This window comes from Bufo gargarizans, chromosome 2 (genome assembly GCF_014858855.1).
Source record: "Bufo gargarizans isolate SCDJY-AF-19 chromosome 2, ASM1485885v1, whole genome shotgun sequence".
In the NCBI taxonomy this organism is placed as follows: domain Eukaryota; kingdom Metazoa; phylum Chordata; class Amphibia; order Anura; family Bufonidae; genus Bufo; species Bufo gargarizans.
The window spans coordinates 246,923,090-246,943,629 of NC_058081.1; the positions used below are offsets into that span (position 1 = coordinate 246,923,090).

The 20,540-nt window shown below is 42.8% G+C and overlaps 1 protein-coding gene across 1 annotated transcript in view; it reads right to left on the minus strand.

The window, feature by feature from the left end:
* LOC122925815 (chloride anion exchanger-like) overlaps positions 1–20,540 on the minus strand; it is a 92,560-nt gene that overhangs the window by 12,364 nt on the left and 59,656 nt on the right. Inside the window, exons 16-18 of the mRNA XM_044277171.1 lie at positions 20,288–20,527; positions 17,788–17,842; positions 12,478–12,609 (exon numbers count right to left, since the gene is read on the minus strand). Coding sequence (XP_044133106.1) covers positions 12,478–12,609; positions 17,788–17,842; positions 20,288–20,527 — 427 coding nt within the window. The remainder of the gene's footprint in view (positions 1–12,477; positions 12,610–17,787; positions 17,843–20,287; positions 20,528–20,540) is intronic.

Sequence of the window (20,540 nt, forward strand, 5' to 3'; positions counted from 1 at the left end):
CCAGCATGTGCCAGTAATAAGAGCCCCCCATCATGTGCCAGTAACAAGAGCCCCCCATCATGTGCCAGTAACAAGAGCCCCCATCATGTGCCAGTAACAAGACCCCCCCATCATGTGCCAGTAACAAGAGCCCCTCCATGTGCCAGTAACAAGAGCCCCCATGTGCCAGTAAGAGCCCCCCATGTGCCAGTAAGAGCCCCCCATCATGTGCCAGCCCAGTAACAAGAGCTTAGAGCCCCCCTAATGTGACCGTAAATAAAGGGCCCCCCTAATGTGCTAATGTGCCTGTAAAACTATTGTACATATAAAAAAAACCACTAATACTTACCTCCATGTCAGCGATGCGATGCAGGCCTCTTCCGGCCTGTGTCCCGCACTGTATGGCTCAGGCCTGCACCTCCCTCTCATAGGCTGCCGACCTAGTGCCTGCAGCCTATCAGAGGAAGGGGAAGGGACACGCCTCTGCCTCCCCTGCCCCGCCGCACTAGCACAGGCATCTGTATCATTGTCCTGAGGGCGGCGATACAGATGACTATGGAGATGAGCTCAATGGAAGCGCTTATCTCCCTGTGCCCTGTGGCCACCGCCACCAGCATTTCAGTTGGAGAGGCACATTGGGAGGGCACAGCGTGATGTAGGGGGGGGGGGGCTGTGGCCCCCTCTGGCCCCCCACTTGGTGACGCCACTGCCCTCATGTGCCGGGCAACCCACATGGAATATTCTTACCTTCTGTGCCACTCCTGGTCCCAGCACCGCCGCTTCTGCTTCTCCCAGCACGCGATGCTAAGGAGGCTCATCCCGGTCCCCGCCTGCCATTGGCTGGTCCCCCGACACCGGATGTTTTCATCCGTGTGCAGGGAGAAGCAGGACTGGGGTAAGTATATTCCATTGGGGGTGCCCGGCACATGAGGGGACACTTTATACTCTTGGAGAACCCCTTTAAGCCTTTACAACATAAGTTTGCAAGCAGCAGAAGACCCACTTAAATACTGGCAGCAATGTCATGGCAAAACATTTTTAGAGCAGCAGATTTAGTTTTTTTACCCTTGGTCTGAAAAGTGTAAGTAGCTATGGATCTTTTTGACATGCTTCATATAGAGAACAAAAAAAATCCTATGTTTGGCATTCTATACTCAGCTCTTTGTTTCTAGCAAATGGTAGAGATGTTCTTAAAGGGGTTGTCCGAATTCTGCTTAGACTTTTATAATGCCATGTACAATGGCATATCAAATAGTAAAAAGATCCATTGCTTATTCCAGCATGCCTGTAAAAGTCCCTTGCTGCTTATGGGTGCTATATAAAACAGACTTGTGTCCCAAGATGTTGGTGGTCATGTGATTTTCCCATATGACTGTCTCCCTGGCTGCATCCTCTGTAGCTGGTCAGCCAAGACCTGTCCTAGGTTGCTAGTATAGCTTATATGTGTATACAGCTAGACCTGCCAATAGCCTTAATACAGTTATTTGTTAAAGACAAAAGCAGAGTTATTTACTGTGACCTTATGTTTTGGATGTCATATAACTGTTATATTTTGTGTTCGCAGAAGCAGAAAAAGATAATATACCTTTAAGATTCATTTTGTAATTTAAAGGTAAGCTCAGTTGACACAGCGGAAGCAACAGGAAGCATAGTGTTAAACTGTGGTTGCTGGGCAGATGTCTATACCAATCACAGCCAGCTTCTCACACAGCAAGAGTTTTCACCAAACACAGACAGCCTGTCTGGTAATTCCCCCAGCTCCTGCTGCTAGAATCATTATTCACCAGAGACAGGAGCTGAAGAGACATTCACTCCACTGAGAACTGAGTTTTATGGGAGCAAGAGGCCAAAATAGGTATTTAGAACAGTTATATAATGTTCCTATTGTTAGTATTGTGTTTAGAACTGTATACTGAACTAGATATATATGTGTTTACTTACAGTTTCACCAATTGCAACCATCCAATTGCAAATACAAATTGCAAGCATTCAGATTCCATATTGCAATCCACATTGCATAAAACCATACCAGATTATACGCAACCAATCTGCAAATAGTCACTACTAACTGCCTACTACAAGTAAACTATTAGTTAGACCTCAGATATACCTCTCAGAGAGATCATAAAGAGCTTAAATAACTTAAAGTGAGACTACAGATACTCAAGAGAGAAATATATCCACCATTTTATGTTGAATGACAAGATTAAATAGTTGAACCACCATCTTATGCATATCGCCATTTTGTGATATCTTTTCAACACGTGTTTTGTACTATCTGCTGCGGAGGCAGCAGTGTTATATATGAAGAAAAATTGAAGTTAATAAAGAAGTTATTTGAAGCATTTGGTGTGCTCTTTAAACCTACTGTTTCCATGGAACGGCGCTAGAGGAATTACAGAGTAATAGCCAGTTTGGTTAGACTAAAAGTCAGAGATATCAAAATTGTTCTAATGCCACAGCGCAAGAGGCACTTCATAGTGCTGCGCCTGCCACATCCTCTACTGCACAGGTGCTGAAGGCATTCAGTGTGGGCACAGAGCAGGCAACAGAGTTTCCTGTATTTGCGCCTTCATTGAACTCTTTCACATACTTGCCAACTTTTCTGATGACTGAAGCCAAAGATTTAAGAGTGATTTTTTCCCCCCTGGTTTAGACACACCCATTCACAAAACCATGACTCTTTATTGTACCCCTACCCTTTTTACATCACAAGGCCTCAGCCCTCCATTTGTGTTTGGATACTGGGACTGCATCTTATGACATAGCATCCAGCCACCATTCAGAATGAGGGCTGAACTTTAGGAAATTTGCCAATTATTCAGAGTATCTGGGAGGTGTTCCAGGAGACTTGGCAAGTGTGCACTTTTGGATACTGTATTATAAGGGTATTTTTAAGTACTGATTGGTTCTGTCCCTTTAATTCTGTTCCCTTTTATTATTACCATTCTGTGATTATTATCATTCTGTGTAATGATGTGCCTTGTACTGTAATACCCATTCCCCATTGTGCTGATAAGATCACATTCCTGAGTGATCTCAGAGACATGCGTGCTGCACACTGGAGGAGGGGCTAAAAGGTTTAAACTCTGTGACACACATATATTCTGGGGACTTCACCTAGAAATTCATCATGGTAGGATGTAAATATTGATTTGCCCTAACTCTTGTACACCCTGGGGTGTCGGTCATGTGTTATAATGTGGTAGACAGCCATGAGTTATAGCATGATCAATGGAATTTCCCCCATAATATGACATATTTAAGCTAGTAGTGTATTTACTTTTTATTATTATCTTATATTTAAACACACTTAGTAAATATATTTATTCACTTAGCCTGTGTAAGGCTACTTTCACACTTGCGCTTGATCGGATCCGTTCTGAACGGATCCGATCATATTAATGCAGACGGAGGCTCCGTTCAGTACGGATCCGTCTGCATTAATAACTTTGAAAAATTTCTAAGTCTGAAAGTAGCCTGAGCGGATCCGTTCAGACTTTCAATGTAAAGTCAATGGGGGACGGATCCGCTTGAAGATTGAGCCATATGGTGTCATCTTCAAGCGGATCCGTTCCCATTGACTTACATTGTAAGTCTGAATGGATCCGCTCGCCTCCGCACGGCCAGGCGGACAGCTGAACGCTGCAAGCAGCGTTCAGCTGTCCGCCTGGCCGTGCGGAGGCGAGCGGAGCGGAGGCTGAACGCCGCCAGACTGGTGCAGTCTGAGCGGATCCGCTCCATTCAGACTGCATCAGGGCTGGACGGAGGCGTTCGGGTCCGCTCGTGAGCTCCTTCAAACGGAGCTCACGAGCGGACCGACGAACGCAAGTGTGAAAGTAGCCTTAGTTTATTCATTCTGAAATCTTTTGAATTCATGTTTTGAGACAGATGTCTGTGCAATAGAGGGCATAGCAGGATAGGCAATTATGTGGATGAATCATGTGACTGCCACCATCTTAGTCAATAGAGACACAGAAGCCCATTTACACACAGCACCATTAGACAGCATGGAGGCTGCTATGGGCATGCTAGGATAAGAAATTGGCTTGTTTCATGAGTTTAAGCAGGCAGTGGATAAACGTTTTAATGCCTTGAAATCAGCTACACATTCATTTTTTTTTAGCTAAAATAGAGAGCATTATAATGGCCTCCAGTTATGAATCTGTTTTATAGAGAAACAGACCTAGTTGCTGATAGCAACCTATCACAGTGCAGCTTTCAAATGACACTGAGCTCTGATTGGCTGCCATGGGCAACAAAGTCAGTTCCTCTGCTTTGGTGATTTCATATATATTATTTTGAGGAAAAAGACACATTTTTTGACATATTTTTCCTGCCATTGAGTCATATATTTTTTTAATGCTGCACACAGATATAAATTTAATATAAAAAGACAAGCTACCATCAGTAGAATATGTTGTGCCATTTTCCTGAAACTTGGGGTGTTTTTTGGGGGGGGTCAGTTTTCAAAATAAAGCATGACCAGAAAAGAAAAGAAGCTGAACATTACTGGTGAGTATATACAGAGTTTATTTTTTATTTTTTCATCATGGTGGATGGCATTTTTATTGTGCTGTTTAGCCTCTCATGAGACAGATGGTGTATTAAGGGTACCTGTACATGGTATGGTTTTGATCAGGTTTTCAGATGCAGTTTTAAACCCAGGTGTGGATTCACAAAAGATGAAATGTAGAATTGTTTTTTGTTATGCAGAGAAGGAGTAAATAAAAAGTGGAGAAGTTCTATATGTCCCAAAAACTGCTTTAAACAACCTGAACGTATGTCTGTACCCTTATACTATCTTTCTCTTAAGAATCCCTATGATACACACTTGGTTATGGCTTCAAAACTGCATCATGTTTTCTGAACATGTACAGCCAGACTTTAGGGTAGGTTCACATGGAGTTTTTGGGATAAGGTTTTGATACAGATTTTCCTGCAGGTTTTTCAGCCAAAGCCAGAAGTGGATTATAAATAAATCAGAAATATAAAGGAAAGAGTTTCTCCTTCCTGTTGGATCCACTTCTGGCTTTGGCTGGAAAGCCTGCAGAAAATTTGACTTAAAATCTTCTCCAAAAACTCTGTGAACCTACCCCAAGGGTGCCTTCACTTGCTGCAGAAAATTCTGCCAGAAAATCTGCAGACTTGTTCCGGATTCTCTGGTATGAAGTGTGGTGCAGATTTTGGTGCAGTTTTCCTGTATGAGACTCTCTCCATTCAAACTGATAATTTTTTTTCACTTCAGAATCAGTTCACCATAGGAAAACATGGTGGAAGTCTTGATGTTGCGGATTTTCTTGCAGAGTTTTCCGCAACGTGTGAAGGCACCCAAAGACTATTTAACACTCCCATTAGAGGTCTAAGCTTCAGTCACTGATGGAACAAAGCTCAGTCAGCCAACAATGAATAGAATAGCACATAACCATTCCCAATAATACCTACAGTGTCCTTCTCCCATACCATGTAGATTGTAAGCCCTCACAGGCCGGGCCCTCTCTCCTTCTGTACCATTTTGTAACTCGTCTTGTTTATGCTTAGTGCAATTGTCTGTATTATGTATGTGCACCGCTTATCATATGTGCAGTGCTATGAAATGAATGCCACTTTAATAATAAATAATAATAATAATAATAGGCAATTAATCAAAACATATACTTTAGATCAGGGGTGGCCAACCTGAGGCTCTCCAGCTGTTGCAAAACTTCAACTCCCAGCATGCCCAGACTGCCTACAGCCAGCAGCCTACAGCAGGGCATGGTGGGAGTTGTAGTTTTACAACAGCTGGAGAGCCGCAGGTTGGCCATGCCTGCTTTAGCTCATAACTGTAGCTCCACTATGAACTGTAAAAAAAAAGTGTTAAACAGACTGGATTACAGATACAAATGGAACACTGTAATAATCAGGCAGATCGTTTGTATAAACACTTGTTCATGATCATTGGCCTGTGTAAAAGGTGGCAGCAATCACTCGCTCATCGGGCGATCTTGTCTTTCAACTGGCACCAAAAATCTTTGTTCTTGTGCAGCTGATAGTGTTTTTTAAGGGACAAGCAATTGCCACTTTCCCATACAGTAGAAATGATTGCTGGAAATGTAAATGCAACCCTCATCTCCTCTGACTATCAGGTAATTATCAGGAATGTTTTGTTCATTCTTGATTATTGCCTGAAATATCAGACTCTGCAAAATGACCTTAAAGGGGTTTCCCCAAAATTATTTAAAAGGGCCACAAGAAACCTGTCCTAGAACGTGTGCAAGCCTGGTTGGCTCCACTTGCAGAGCTGCTCAGGAGGTGATAGGCAGGGTCTCACTACACACTACACATGGGCTCTTGCATATGCTACATATTAGTGAGTTTTCCTGTCAGGCTGCTCAGCCATGATGGCCTATCACAGGCAGGATCACATAATTACCATATATTGTAGAGCAGTGTAGTGTATTGAGGCCCCCCTCACCCCCACCCCCAGGCAGCTCCGCACGTGGGGGCAACCAGTCCTGCTCACATTCTAGGATAAGTTGCTGGCGACCATATTCCCAGAGAACCCCTTTAGCTGAGCATAAATAATGCTCAGGGGCACCCATTTAAACAGATGGGGATTAAAATGTCTTATCCCAATTTGTCTGATCCGCTGATGGCGCAAGATAATGGAAAACTCACCGCAGATAACCAAAAACCCTATAGTGGTAAGGGGCAGTGCAGTGGTCTGATGTTATCAGAATATGCACTTTTCCTACAGTTGGATAGGAAGTGTAGTTTGGGACCCCAGAAATGGTAGCAAATAACCACATACTGAACCAAATAGTTTTTTTTAAGAAATCATTTTCCTTGATCTGTGCTCTTAACAACAATTTTTTACATTCTGATATTATAAAAGCAATATAAATATATACAAAGAGTGAAAATAAATTACAAGCAACCATCTACAACATCATTGCAGAGTTTGTAGGTAATGCACAAAGTATCATGATTTTATGGGGTTTCGAGGACCAAACAATAACTGCCTAACGACAATTACTGTACATCTACCAGATTACAGCGCAGGTCACCTGATACCATCCAGTCAGAATTTTTCTGGTTTCCGGTCATCCTTTCCTGCTCTGTTCTGCTGGATTTAATGAATGCAATTTCGCTTCTGGAGCCAAGCACTTGTCAGGGCTCGATAAGCCAACACGTGTGGTGCAATCACAGGAGGTTTGTGTCACATATGCTCGGCCCATAGGTTAGACTGTGCCTGTAAGATTTATACATACTGTACATAGTATATGGAAGGGTGGATAGAACAAAGATGGTGGAGGAACCGGATTTAAATAAATGTTTTCGGGGCTTTATTAATGTGTATAGTGCAGTCATGCTAATTCCAAAATATAAAAAAGTATCTCAAAACCCCTTTATGGCCTACTTCACATGTCTCACAGTATTTGATCGGGGATTTGCGGCAGTAATTGTGAGCCAAAACCAGGAGTGGAGACTACAGCAGTGGCGTGCCCAGGGGAGAGGTGGGGGGTCGCGGGGGGTGGGTGGTGCGCCCTGGGTGCCAACTGAGCCGGCTCTCAGGAAGGAGCCAGAATAGAAGCAATGAGCACTTCCATCAATACAGATGAAAGCACTCATTGCTTTTCCCTTTATAAGGAGCAGTGCATCTTATAAAGGGAATACTAGTGAGTGCTTCCATAATGTAAGCGCTCACTAATTTGCAGGAGGAGAAAGAGAGAAGCGCTGTACAGCACTGACCCCTCCTCCTGCTTGCTCTTCTTAGGGCCGGTGCTGCTGTGCCCTGGCTGCCTGCAGCGTCAGGACATACAGAGTGCACTCTGACCTGTCGCTGCAGGAGGTCAGGTGACTGCAGCGCAGGCCCTGAGAAGAGAAGACAGCCAGGACAGGGAGAGAGGCGACAGGAGAGGTAAGTTACTTTATTATTTTACAGTATGATCTGAGGTCTGATATGGAGGTCTAATGGGGGGTCTGAAGAGGTCTAATGGGGGTCATGAGAGGTCTAATGGGGGTCTAAAGTGGTCTATGGGGGTCTGGAGGTCTGACAGGGGTTAGAATGGGGGTATAATTGTGGGTCTGGAGGTCTAATGGGGGTCTGGAGGTCTGAATGGGGGGTCTAGAGGTCTAATGGGGGTCTGATTGGGGGTCTGGAGGTCTGACTGGGGGGTATGGAGGTCTAATGGGGTCAGATATTGGGGTCTGCAGGTCTAACAGGGGTCTGATTGGGGGTATGGAGGTCTGACTGGGGTGTATGGAGGTCTAATAGGGGTCTGGGGGTCTGAAGGTCTAGTGGGAGTCTGGAGGTCTAATCAGGGTCTGGAGGTCTGATATGTAGGTCTGGTCTGAGGTCTGATATGTGGGTCTGGAGGTCTAATGGGGGTTTTATATGGGGGTCTTATCTGAGGTCTGATATTGAGTCAGGGTCTTACATGGAGGTCTAATGGGGGTCTGATCTGAGGTTTAAAACTGGGGTATTATATCTGGTCTGCCATAGAGATCTAAAGGGGGTTTGGTCTGAGATTGGGGGATCTCATTTAGGGTTTTATATGGGGGTCAGATCTGAAAGGAAGGTGTGTTTTTTTATCACTAGCGCACAATATAAAGGGATGTTTTTGTACTGATGGATTATCTGTGTGGTAGCAGTATTTTCAGGGGGGGGGGGGCTGTTTCTGCAGTAACGTATTGGGAAGCACAGTGGAAACAGTATTGGGGGTAGCAGGATGGGGTGTTGTGAAGGTGGGAGGATGGTGGAAAAGTAGGAAAGTAAGATGTCTGTTTTTTAAACTCTTCAGAGACTAGGCGTGGCTGAAAGAAGTCACTATGGTGGTCTGGTCTAACAGAAGAAGAAGAGGAAAGAGAATATCTAGATCAGAGAGGAGACGCCACTGGATGTAAAAGGTATGTGGCGCTGTATTATCCTGTATGGTCTGTAGCACTGTATGTAATGTTTTCCAAGTATGTCTTTAAAGGGGTTGCCAGCTTTTTTTTCTGTATGAGGGCTGCCTTCTCTGCTCTGTTTACCTACTCACCACTGTAAATGCTACGGCGAGCAGGTGAACAGAACAGAGAAAGCAGCTCTCATATGAGCGCTGCCTTCTCTTCAAACAGCTGGGGGCCCAGAGGGCATTACTACGATGGAGGGAGCACAGAGGGCATTACTAATATGAAGGGGGCACAATGGGCATTTCTACTAAGGAGGAGGCACAGAGCCAGAGGGCATTACTACAATGAAGGGGGCACAGTGGGCATTATTACTGTTAAGGGGGCACAGTGGGCATTATTATTGTGAAGGGGGCACAATAGGGGTTTCTACTATGGAGGGGACACAGAGGGCATTACTAGCACAGTGGGCATTACTACTATTAAGGGGCACAATGGGCATTATTACTGTGAAGGGGCAAAATAGGCATTATTACTATGAAGGGGGCACAATGGGAATGATTACTATGAAGGGAATACAATGGGGATCATAACTGTGAAGGGGGCACAATGGGGATTTATACTATGGAGGAGACACAGAGGGCATTACTAGCACAGTGCGTATTACTACTATTAAAGGGACACAATGGGAATTATTACTGTGAAGGGGCACAGTAGGCATTATTAGTATAAAGGGGGCACAATGGGGATTATTACTATTAAGGGGACACAATGGGGATTATTACTGTGCAGGGGGGCACAATGGGGATTATTACTGTGATAGGGGACAATGTGGGCATAACTACTGTGAGAGGGCACCATGTGGGCATAACTACTGTGAGGGGACACACATCTGTACAAAACTACTGTGAAGGTTGTACAATGAGGGCAATACTAATGTGAGAGGGTACAATCTTATTAAAGTATTGGGGGTGCCAGAGAAAGGACCCGCCCCGGGTGCCAAACACCCTATGCACACCACTGGCCTACAGAGAGAAAACAGCTCCTTTATAGGGGCCAACTTTGCAGGCAATTATCAGAAATTAACCATTTGGTCTGAATAATTGTCTGATTGTGAAGGGGGCTGATAGCTGCATTTACAGACCGCAATCATCATCTCTGTATGGGGATGAGCGATCATTCATTCCTATACAGATTAATTGTTTCTGGGCAGCAGATCCCTGTGTACGCAGGATGATCTGCTGCCCAGAAATGATCGTGGTGTCCACAACAACAATGCTTTCACACAATGATCGGTTGCATTTTTACACTCATGCTCATGCACATGGTCCCACATAACATGAATACCGACTGAGTGCATGCAGCCATTTCCTGCAGAAATGTCCTATCCTTGTCTGCAAAACGAGCAAGAATAGGACATGTTCTATTTTTTTTTTTGTGAGATAAATGAGTCCACATCCGATCCGCAAAAAACACAGATCGGATGTGGACCAAAAATATGGTTGTACCCAATACTAGTGTTTGTACCCAATACTAGGCAAAGGGCCTTAAAATACACCTGGTTTGGGGTCATAATTACTGATAGAAATCATTGACAGTGATGTGTGAACTAGGCCTAATGGTTTAGAGTTTTCCATCTGTCACTGTTTTCTTTTGTATTTACATGAGCCTATTCATATTCATCCACTAACAGGTACGATAGCTAGAATTTTGTTTCATTTCCCACCTATAAAAAAAGAAATGCTCAATTTTAGTGGTGAGTATTAAATTAATACATTGGCTCTGCTCTAGGAAAAGCAATATTACTACAGCCTATCTGGTAGCACATAAATGAGAATGTGTCCAAGGTAGATATACAGTAGGATAAAACTTACACTCAATCCACTGTAAATGTTTTGTCCAGCACCTCCATTAATAAAGAAAAGATTGTCTGTTCCCTATAGTAAAAACAATAGAAAAGAGAACATGAAATTGATGTAATGGGTATCATCTCATCGTTTTATCACAAAACATGGGAAATTTAAATGGAGATATCAATGCATGAACATCATATTTATGAAGCCAATCCTCTCTCATCACCACTTGTTCTGACACAATGGGCCACATGTCAGTGCACCTAGATATTGTTGTGCATTGGGCAATTTGGCACATCTAAAACCATCGTGCCTATCACCAAGAATGCATGATTGAGACACAACTCAAAATTACAATTTAAAGTAAGCCAATGAATAGTATAGAGTTAGACAAAAGTTTGTAGCCATGCACCAGACTTATCATCCAGCCTGAGCCTGTCCTCCAATCGAAGCCCCCGCAATAAAATTGTTGAGTTCCAATCAGTTGTTATGACAGCCTTGGGCCTTTTCAAGTCTCCCAGTTCTGTTATAGTGAGCTGTCTGCAGAGCTGTGCCTGAGGCATGGCCTGTCAGGGAGCCTATGAAGTTTCCGTAGACTGCAATAGCATTTTATTTCAGTCTATGGTACAAGCGTTCAGATATCGCACATTCAAGTCCCCTAAGGGCTCTTTCACACGATGTCGTGCGTGGAATCCGCTGCATGAAAGACAGCCAAGCCCCGCTCTGGACAGCAGAGAAACGGAGCATTAACATGATTGATAATGCTCCGTGCCTCTCTGTGATCTTTTTACTACAAAATCACGGTGACAACTTTATATCACTGTGATTTTGTAGTAAAAAGGTCCCAGAGAGGCACGGAGCATTATCAGTCATGTTAATGCTCCATTTCTCTGCTGTCCAGAGCGGAGCTTGGCTGTCTTTCACACCACGGATTCCACGGGGGGATAAAAATTACACTAAAGAAAGTAAAACAGTTTAAAAAACGGTAGAATTCAAATCATTCTACTTTCCAAATTTAATACATACTGTATACTACATACCACATATGAAAATAAACTATAAAAAAAAAAACATAATACTTATTGCTGCGTCCAAAAATGTCCAGGCTATTAGAACATATAGAATATATTTCTGCACAGTGAATGCTATAATAATAAAAAATTATGATTTGAAGTTTTTGGGTGCAGAATTGCAATTTTTTTCCAATTTCACCCCCAAAATTATTAATTCCTCCATTTTACTGTAAATGATATCATAAAATAAACACAGTCATTAAAAAATACTGTCGCTGCTCAGTAGCTGTGCTGTATTCATAATTGAATACAGTGTATTGAATACAGTGTAATTGAATACAGTGATCCCTCAAGATACCGTACAATGGCCTCAGGGTACAATATTTTCAACATACAATGGTCTTTTCTGACCTATCGTAAGTTGAAACCAGACTCAACTTACAATGTCTCCGACCGATCTAGGCCACTTCTCTGGTAAAACATGTGTTTTCATTGAGGGTTAGCAGCAATTCCTGACTGTTATATGTAAGGAGTAAGGACTTGTTTTATCTGTCTTAGTTATCTGCTTATTTTTCTTAAATCTTCATTTTCTCCTATCTTGGATGACATTTTGGGGCTTTGGAACCGATTACTCAACTTACAATGGTTTCATCATTCAATGGACCTCCTGGAATAAATTAATATTGTATCTTGAGGGACCTCTGTACCACTATAATGCGCTATTGTGTTACTAGAGGAGGGTACCTTGTGTATCCCACTTTTTAAAGCTTGCTCCATGCCTTTTTTCTCCAGCACGTGTAGAACAGCATCATGGACAGTGAGAAAAAACATTGATGTTTGAATATCATCATCAAAAAATGAACTTTTCTTTAACTTCTCCACCACAGAACCTATTGGATGCAAATATGTAGTTATCATTCAAGTGAACAGTACATGACTCATGTTTAAATGATACTTTACTACTGAATCAGAATGCTTGCTTAATTTTTGGAAATTGTAAAGAAAAAAATCCAAGGGATCACCATGTAACATAAATATATTGTGCAGCAAATGAGGAGCATATAAAAGGAATATGTTAGAGCTAAAGAAATATGTCTAACTAATTTATAAGAATACATGGTGATGTCTTTTTTTCTATTTCGTTAAGCTTGCGATGCTCACTTCTTGTGCTGATGGATGCAGTTTGGAACTCTGTACCAAGTGATGCAACAGAAGGTAGTTTAGCGTTCAGCGGCTGTGCTTTGTGAGTTTGAATGGCTTCCTAGATGTCCTAGAGCAGTGGTGGCTAACCTCCAGCACTCAAGCTGTGGTAAAACTACGACCCCCAGCATGCTCCATTCATTCTGAGAACAGCTAAGCAAGTTTATATCTTGGGAGTTGTAGTTTTACCACAGCTGGAGTGCTGGAGGTCAGCCATCACAGGCCTAGAGTTTGGATGGTCTCCTACTCCTAGATGCTTCCACTTCACAATAATATCACGTACGGTTCACCAGGTAAAATCTAGCAAAGCTGACCCATAATACTACCAATTTGTTTATGGCTATTGCATGGCTGTGTGCTTGAATTTATGCAAGTGTTTGCAATTGGAATATCTGAAACACCGGAACACCTAAACTCAATAAAAGTAATGTACACTTTTGACTGTACCATATAATGTAACGCCACTAAGAAATATGTATGTATAATGGCCACCAGAGTGTAGCATAACTCTATGCACAGCGCGGGAGAAATTGGTTAGGGTGGCAGTACTTACCAAAGTGATTTATTGAGTGTCTGCTCAGCAGTACAAGGGCCATGGGATTGTAGCATCTATGTCGGGAGATTTATCAAACTGGTGTAAAGTAGAACTGGTTTAGTTGCCCATAGCAACCAATCAGATTCCACCTTTCATTTTCCAAACAAGCTGTCAAAAATGAAAGGTGGAATCTGATTGGTAGCTATGAGCAACTAAGCCAGTTCTACTTACGGTAACACCAGTTTGATAAATGACACCATGTATATTTACAGTATAGCATAACGCTGTGTGGACACTGTTTGGCTCCAAGTAGGTGAAGTGCATCAATTTATGGGCACTATGTAAGTAAACTAGGCCATGTTTAGTTCTGTGAGTTGTATATTGCAGTATGTCACTCTGGAAAGTGTAATTTGCATTATACAGGGCAATGTGTGTCTCCCTATATGGGTGCTGTATGCAACTGTATAGTTGCTGCATTGCACTTTTTGAGCAACCTGTGCAGTGGCGTAGCTAGAAATGACTGGGCCTAAAGCAAATTTTTGAATAGGGCACCCCTCCCCCAGTAATTTTTTCACAACCCTTTCCTTTCATGCCGCCCCCATTCCTGTGGCTAGTAAAGATCGCTCTCTCAGATGAGGCCTGGCAGCTGTTCCATCCGTTTTCTACACTGTATATACTGTCACTGTATATAATTTCATTGTGTAATACTGTTATGGGGGCCCTGACAAAATCTTTTAGTCCTCCTCCTCCTGGATGGGCCCCTTCTGGGTCAGGGCCCCAAAGCAGCCGCTTCCCCTGCTTCCCCTATAGTTACGCCCCTGAACCTGTGCATTTATGCAGCTTATGTATGGCTTAAAAGTAGTATATTAATATAGAAAAGAGAGATTTTCATGATTCAAGTTATTAAAATGCATCAGTTGATTCACCAGGATTCACTTTTGATGAAAAGAATAATTGATTTTCCTGTATTCTATGGACTAGTGATTTGGAAAATGAAGTAAAATACCAAATCATCTCTTTAGGATCAGAGAAAAGTGTCTATCCCTGCACCACATTTATCATCCAGCCTGAGCCCCTGTGATAAGCCGTGGGCAGGTCAAAGTCTGTCTAAGCCTGTGCCATCTTTAGATTTAGTAAATCTGGGCCCCAGTTTCTATTACCAGGACACTATCTGAATACATTTGTGGGCTGCACACTACTGCCCCTCCAACCTCTCTAAGAAATTGAGGGATTGTTGTTAAGTTTTCCGGGGCTTCATTATAAGGACATAGACATTGACTAACAAGTGACCTCTGTATGTGTATTACAAGCCTACAAAACTTTCGGGCCTCATGCATGTGTGGCCGTTCCATGCATTGGGGACCACAATTTGTGGTCCCCAATGCACGGGCAACATCTGTGCGACAGCCGGGACGGATCAAGACCCATTTAACTTAAATGGGTCTGTGATACGTCCGCATCGTAAAAAAATAGAACATGTTCAGTTTTTTCAGGGTATGGAGGCAAGGACAGAAACAACATGGAAGCACTCTGTAGTGCTTCTGTGTGCTTCCGTTCCGCTCCGCATCCGCGATGCGGGGTGCACACGGCCGGTGCCCGTGTATTGCGGACCTGCTGTATGCGGGCCGCAATACGGCCACGGACGGACAACGGCCGTGTGCATAAGGCCTTTATCTGTGTAACTATCCCCATGTCAGAATCCTGCCAATGTCCCTATGTCTTGAGCGCAGACATGGGGGTCAATCACAAGAGCTGAGGCTGCGCTGTAAAAGCACTGAAAAAATAAAGGATTATTCAGCCAGGATAAGCAATCTTACATTTGTGGAACTATAGAATCCAGCAAGTGCTGTAAAAAAGCATGCTCTCGAGTTTGTGGAACTAAATAGCTCAGCATGCATTAGGCCTCTTTCACACGGGCGTCGCATGTGAGGGCCGGATAGGATGCGGGTGTGTTGCGGGAAAATGCTTGATTATTCAGCGCGAGTGCAAAGCGTTTTAATGCGTTTTGCACGCGCGTAAGAAAAATCGGCATGTTTGGTACCGAAACCCGGACTTCTTCACAAATTTTTTTTATTTTCCCTTATAACATGGTTATAAGGGAAAATAATAGCATTCTTAATACAGAATGCTAAGTAAATTAGGGATGGAGGGGTTAAAAAAATATAAATAAAATTAAACTCCCCTTATCCACTTGTTTACGCTGCCCAGCTTCTCTTCTTTTTTCTTCTTTGATGACCTGGGAGAAAAGGACCTTTGGTGACGTCACTGTGCACATCACATGGTCCATCACATGGTCCATCACATGATCCATCACCATCCTATCCGGCCCTCACACGCGACGCCCGTGTGAAAGATGCCTTAGTAACTCTGGATCTGCTATACGCTGACACTGAATTTGTGATGCCATAATCATGAGCAGTTATGAAACCACTACAGGAATTGCTGAGCGAATTTAAGATCTGTCCTATTCTATGACAGCTATAGATTACAGTGGTACAGTAACTACTGCAAACTACAACCTTTGCAGCATGGTGAGCTACATATATATATATACACACTATTGATAGCTATATTGATACTATATTGAAACTACTTTACTTATTATAAAGTAACAGCAGACTTTAGGTATGGAAGTATATTGTGGACTATTATCACTTTTAGCACTGGTCATAAATAAGTAGAGTACATTAATTTGCTGCTAGGGCCAAGCAGCAGGTTTTATAGCTCTGAATTTGGACTGCACAGGTGTACTTACACCAACAGCCTATAACAATTATTTTTTACCCATACTTAGGCTAGTTTCACACTAGCGTTTGGGAGAACTGTCAGGCTCTCATTAACTGTCTGGTCTCATTAACTATAATAGGGACCAGCGGAGATTCAGCCGCAACCCGGCAAATTTGCCCAGAATTGGTCAAATACCACTGCGCGCCCTGCCAGAACAGCCTGCCGGATCTCCTGGTGTCAAACTAGCTTATTCATTTCACTGTCATTGTTCCTATGGGTAATAGGCTCCTAGCCAGGGTACTTGGCATTCTTATACATTTTATACCATTCTATTGTATGTCATTAAAGGGGTTGTCTGAGTCATAAAAAAAAAATATATATAGCACTGTAAATCTGATTGTCAGCAATATGTAACTGAGCTAAGCAAGTTTTTGGCAAAAACATCTATTTTCTCATTTCCCTGGTTCTCTTCTGGCCCTTTGTTTAGCTGCAATAACAGCAATCTCTTCCCCCTCCCCCTGCTTTGCTAAGGGAGTGAATACAGGTCTGCCCTGAGTGACATGTCTGCCTGCTAGGAGACTCAGCAGAATGTTGTATGTGTAGGGCTACAAGTCCCAGCTGTACAATGATACTCATCTGTTTATACTATTACCTAATAACCTGATGAAGGGGACATTTTAAGCCCCGAAACGTGTTGTTCTATGTACATATGGTATTTATGAAATAAAGAAGATTCATCTACAAAGACCTGCTTAACCAGAGATTTTGCGCCTGACCAAAACTTCCTTTCCTATCACAGGTCGTGTGACCCTCAGTGAAATTTGAGAAAGGAGCAACTACAGATGCAGTAAGTGCATGGTAAAGCTGTTACATTTACCTAGTTAGAAACATACAAAGAACAAAAAAATAACTCAGACAATTCCTTTAACATATTCCATTCCATCTTTTGTCTGGGTGAGCCACTTTTCTGTTCAATGCTACATAAAGAATTGATATAAATATAATGAGTGTTATTTGTTACCATACTCCCCATCTACAGCCAAAACCTTATTCGTTTTTCAGTGAAATATACATTAGTTATTAAAGGGGTTATCCAATTTCTCCAAAAAAAAAAAAACACATGTGCTGGACCCCTCACCAGTAATATACTTACCCTGCTCCCCGCACCGCCCCTGGTCTCCGCACCGCCGCTGCTGCTTCTCCCTGCTCCCTGCTCCTGGATGAAAACATTGTGTCGGGGGGAAAAGCAGCCAATGACAGGCAGGGACGAGCCTCCCTAGCATCGCGGATGACGCTAGGGAGACTCGTCCCCGTCCTAGCCTGCCATTGACTGCTCCCCCATGACACCGGATGTTTTCATCCTTGTGCAGGGAGAAGCAGCAGCGGCGGTGCGGAGACCAGGGGCAGTGCGGCGAGCAGGGTAATATATTACTGGTGAGGGGCCCGGAACATGTGGGGTGAGTGAGAAATTGGATAACCTCTTTAATTGGAGCTTCAAGGAAATGTGGTTGTCCCTTTGAATTTTTTTTGCACTGGTTTCCAAAAATTTGGCAAATTTGTTTCATGATGCCCCTTTAGGATTCAGTATCTAAAAAGATGAACTTACTGTCTGCAGCAACAATGTATGTGTCTACATCAACCTTCATAAATTCTTTTAAAATCTGTAAAAATAATGACATGGATTAAGCCATCCTTACTAATAAATCACCTCATTTTTGGAGTAGTAGTTCTTATTTTGGCACATGCCCTCTCTATATACACACTGTCCAATTTTTATGTGCTTGTGTCCATGATAAAACATTAATGGTGTATGTATTTGCTCTAGCATCCCAAGCAATAATCCTATGCCATTCATGTTCATGATGATAACTGAAAACAACTATGCTATATTCAAGTTAAATAAATGTACGCTGAAAGTCTGATGGATCTAGGTGAAATTTGGGTCTCCGTTTGGCCAATCAAAACCTCAAAATTCAGTTGTGAGGTTCATTTTTCATGGAAATCTTTCTGAAAAGCAGCTATTAAAAGCATCCCCCTAAACTTCTATGAGGGCTTTTTGGCCATAAAATCTGACATTTCCAATTTTTTGAAGGCCGATATTCATGGTCTTTTAAAAAAAAAAAGCATAAACTTTAAAAAACATACGTGTGAATACACCTATAGACTGTTGTTGTTGTCAAGTCAATAAGGCTTTAGAGGGGCTAACCCATGATTTTATCTCAAGACACGGAGGCTCCTATTGCTTAACCCTTCATTTACTGTACCACACAGCAGCAAAGAAAAAACAAGAACATAACCACCAATGGGCTGATAGCCCCGCCTCCTTAGTCCCAGTATAAAGGGAACGCCTTCCCAGCCATCTTCCTCTTTCTTTGCTGCTGCCACCCAGCTAAGTATTCCACACTGACCTGTTTTGTAGGTTTTGTGGTTTTTATTTCTGGGATTTTTCCCTATTCTTCATAATTAGAGTGTTTTTTTCCCTCATATTTATTTTCATTTATATATATGGTATGACTTTATGTCATAAACTAGGAAAATCATCCAATTAATGTAAAAAATGAAAATCAGATACCATACAGTATGTGACAGTCTCTTTCTAAGGCCTTCTGCACACGACCGTAAGTGTCCCATTGACGTATTGCGGACCGCATATACGGATTCGCAATACACGGGCACCATTCTGTGTGCATTTCGCATCACGGATGCGGACCCATTGACTTGAATGGGTCTGCAAATCCAGAGATGCGGAATGGTGCGGAACGGAAGCACGGAACGGAACCCTACACTATGCAGTGCTTCCGTGGGGTTTCGTCCCGTACTTCCGTTCCGCAAAAGGATAGAACTATGATATGTCCTATCTTTTCTCGGAATGGGCGGATCGCGGACCCATTAAAGTGAATGGGTCCGATCCGGTGCGGCTTCCCCACGGTGTTCGTGCATTGCGGCCTGCAGCACGGCCCTGGGGCGTTCGTGTGCAGGAAGCCTAACTAAGCTAGAATCATCCATGTACCTTGCATGGACCAAGAGATCTCCCCGTTAATCTGCTAGATTGATATCAAGCTGACAGCTCAAGGGGAGTGTCTTTTCTGCTGCAGCTAAGGGGGTGTGTCCGTGTTCTTCCTATCACACCTCAGGAGGCAGTTGAAGGATGAAACTGAGCATGTGTGACCTTCTCAGTGAGCAGAACAAAGAAATAAGAAAAAAACAAACAGCAGGTGGAGCTATACAGATACGTTTTATCGAATTACTCAGTGTTTATGCTAAATCTTCAATTACATGCAAATATAAGTAAGTATTCAGATCCAGGTGCTGGTTTGAAAACTGTAGAATATTTTTCTTAGGACAACCCCTTTAAGTCAATCCCAATATCTAATTCCCCCTATACAAACTTACAGGAACTCAGGAAGCTTGATATCTGCAGAGTTATCCAAAGGTGTAACTATAAGGTAGCATTCACACCCAAGTCCTCAGACCCCCGCCGATTAGATGCCAATGACATATCCAAATGATAGCTCATTAGTAAAAGGCAGAAAACCCCTTTAAGTCCTCTGTTCTATTGAGCGCTGAAAACACTTGTGTGTTTCATACAGAGGATTCCATCCTGCCTCACACTACTAACCCAGTCCTGCACTATGTATATGTGCCTATCACTGCCCATCACCCTGCCTTTCTTGTTACACACAGATATCTTTAGTGTTTATTAGATGCTAAAAGAGGTTCTCCGGGCTTTTACTATTAATGACATATCCTCAGGATAGGTCATCAGCGATGGGAGGGGGTCTGACACCCGACACCCCTGCCGATCAGCTGTATGATGAGACGGTGCGAAGTGCGCACGTGCCATCTTCTGTCTCTCTTCCTGTTCACTGCTGCGGTCTATGGCAAAGCCCGGACAACCTCTTTAAGACAGACTCTCCTTAGCAGCGTTCAGTTAGAGCTTTGCTAAGAAGACTCCTTACCATGGAAACATCCATGTCCTCACACTATATTAAAAATAAACTGAAACAACAGTTATACAACAGGTCATAAAATACCAGGCCACTACAAATACCACAAAAGGCATAGAAGACTATAGTAATGAAAAACAAATGAGCTGATTTACTCACTCCTTTCAGTGCTTTCATGCCTGTAATATCAATGAACGAGACTGCCCCAAAGTCAAGAATTAAACTATGAAGCTCTACTCTGGGAACTTGGATATTATTTGGAAGATCTGCATTCCAGTCAATGACAATGGGAAGATCTGCAGTGTTTATTGGCTGGTCCAGCTCTTCGATCCTATTGTTGTCCAGTTCATCTTCATCATCTGACTCTCTATAATCATATGATGTACATACAACACCTCTCTGAAAAATGACA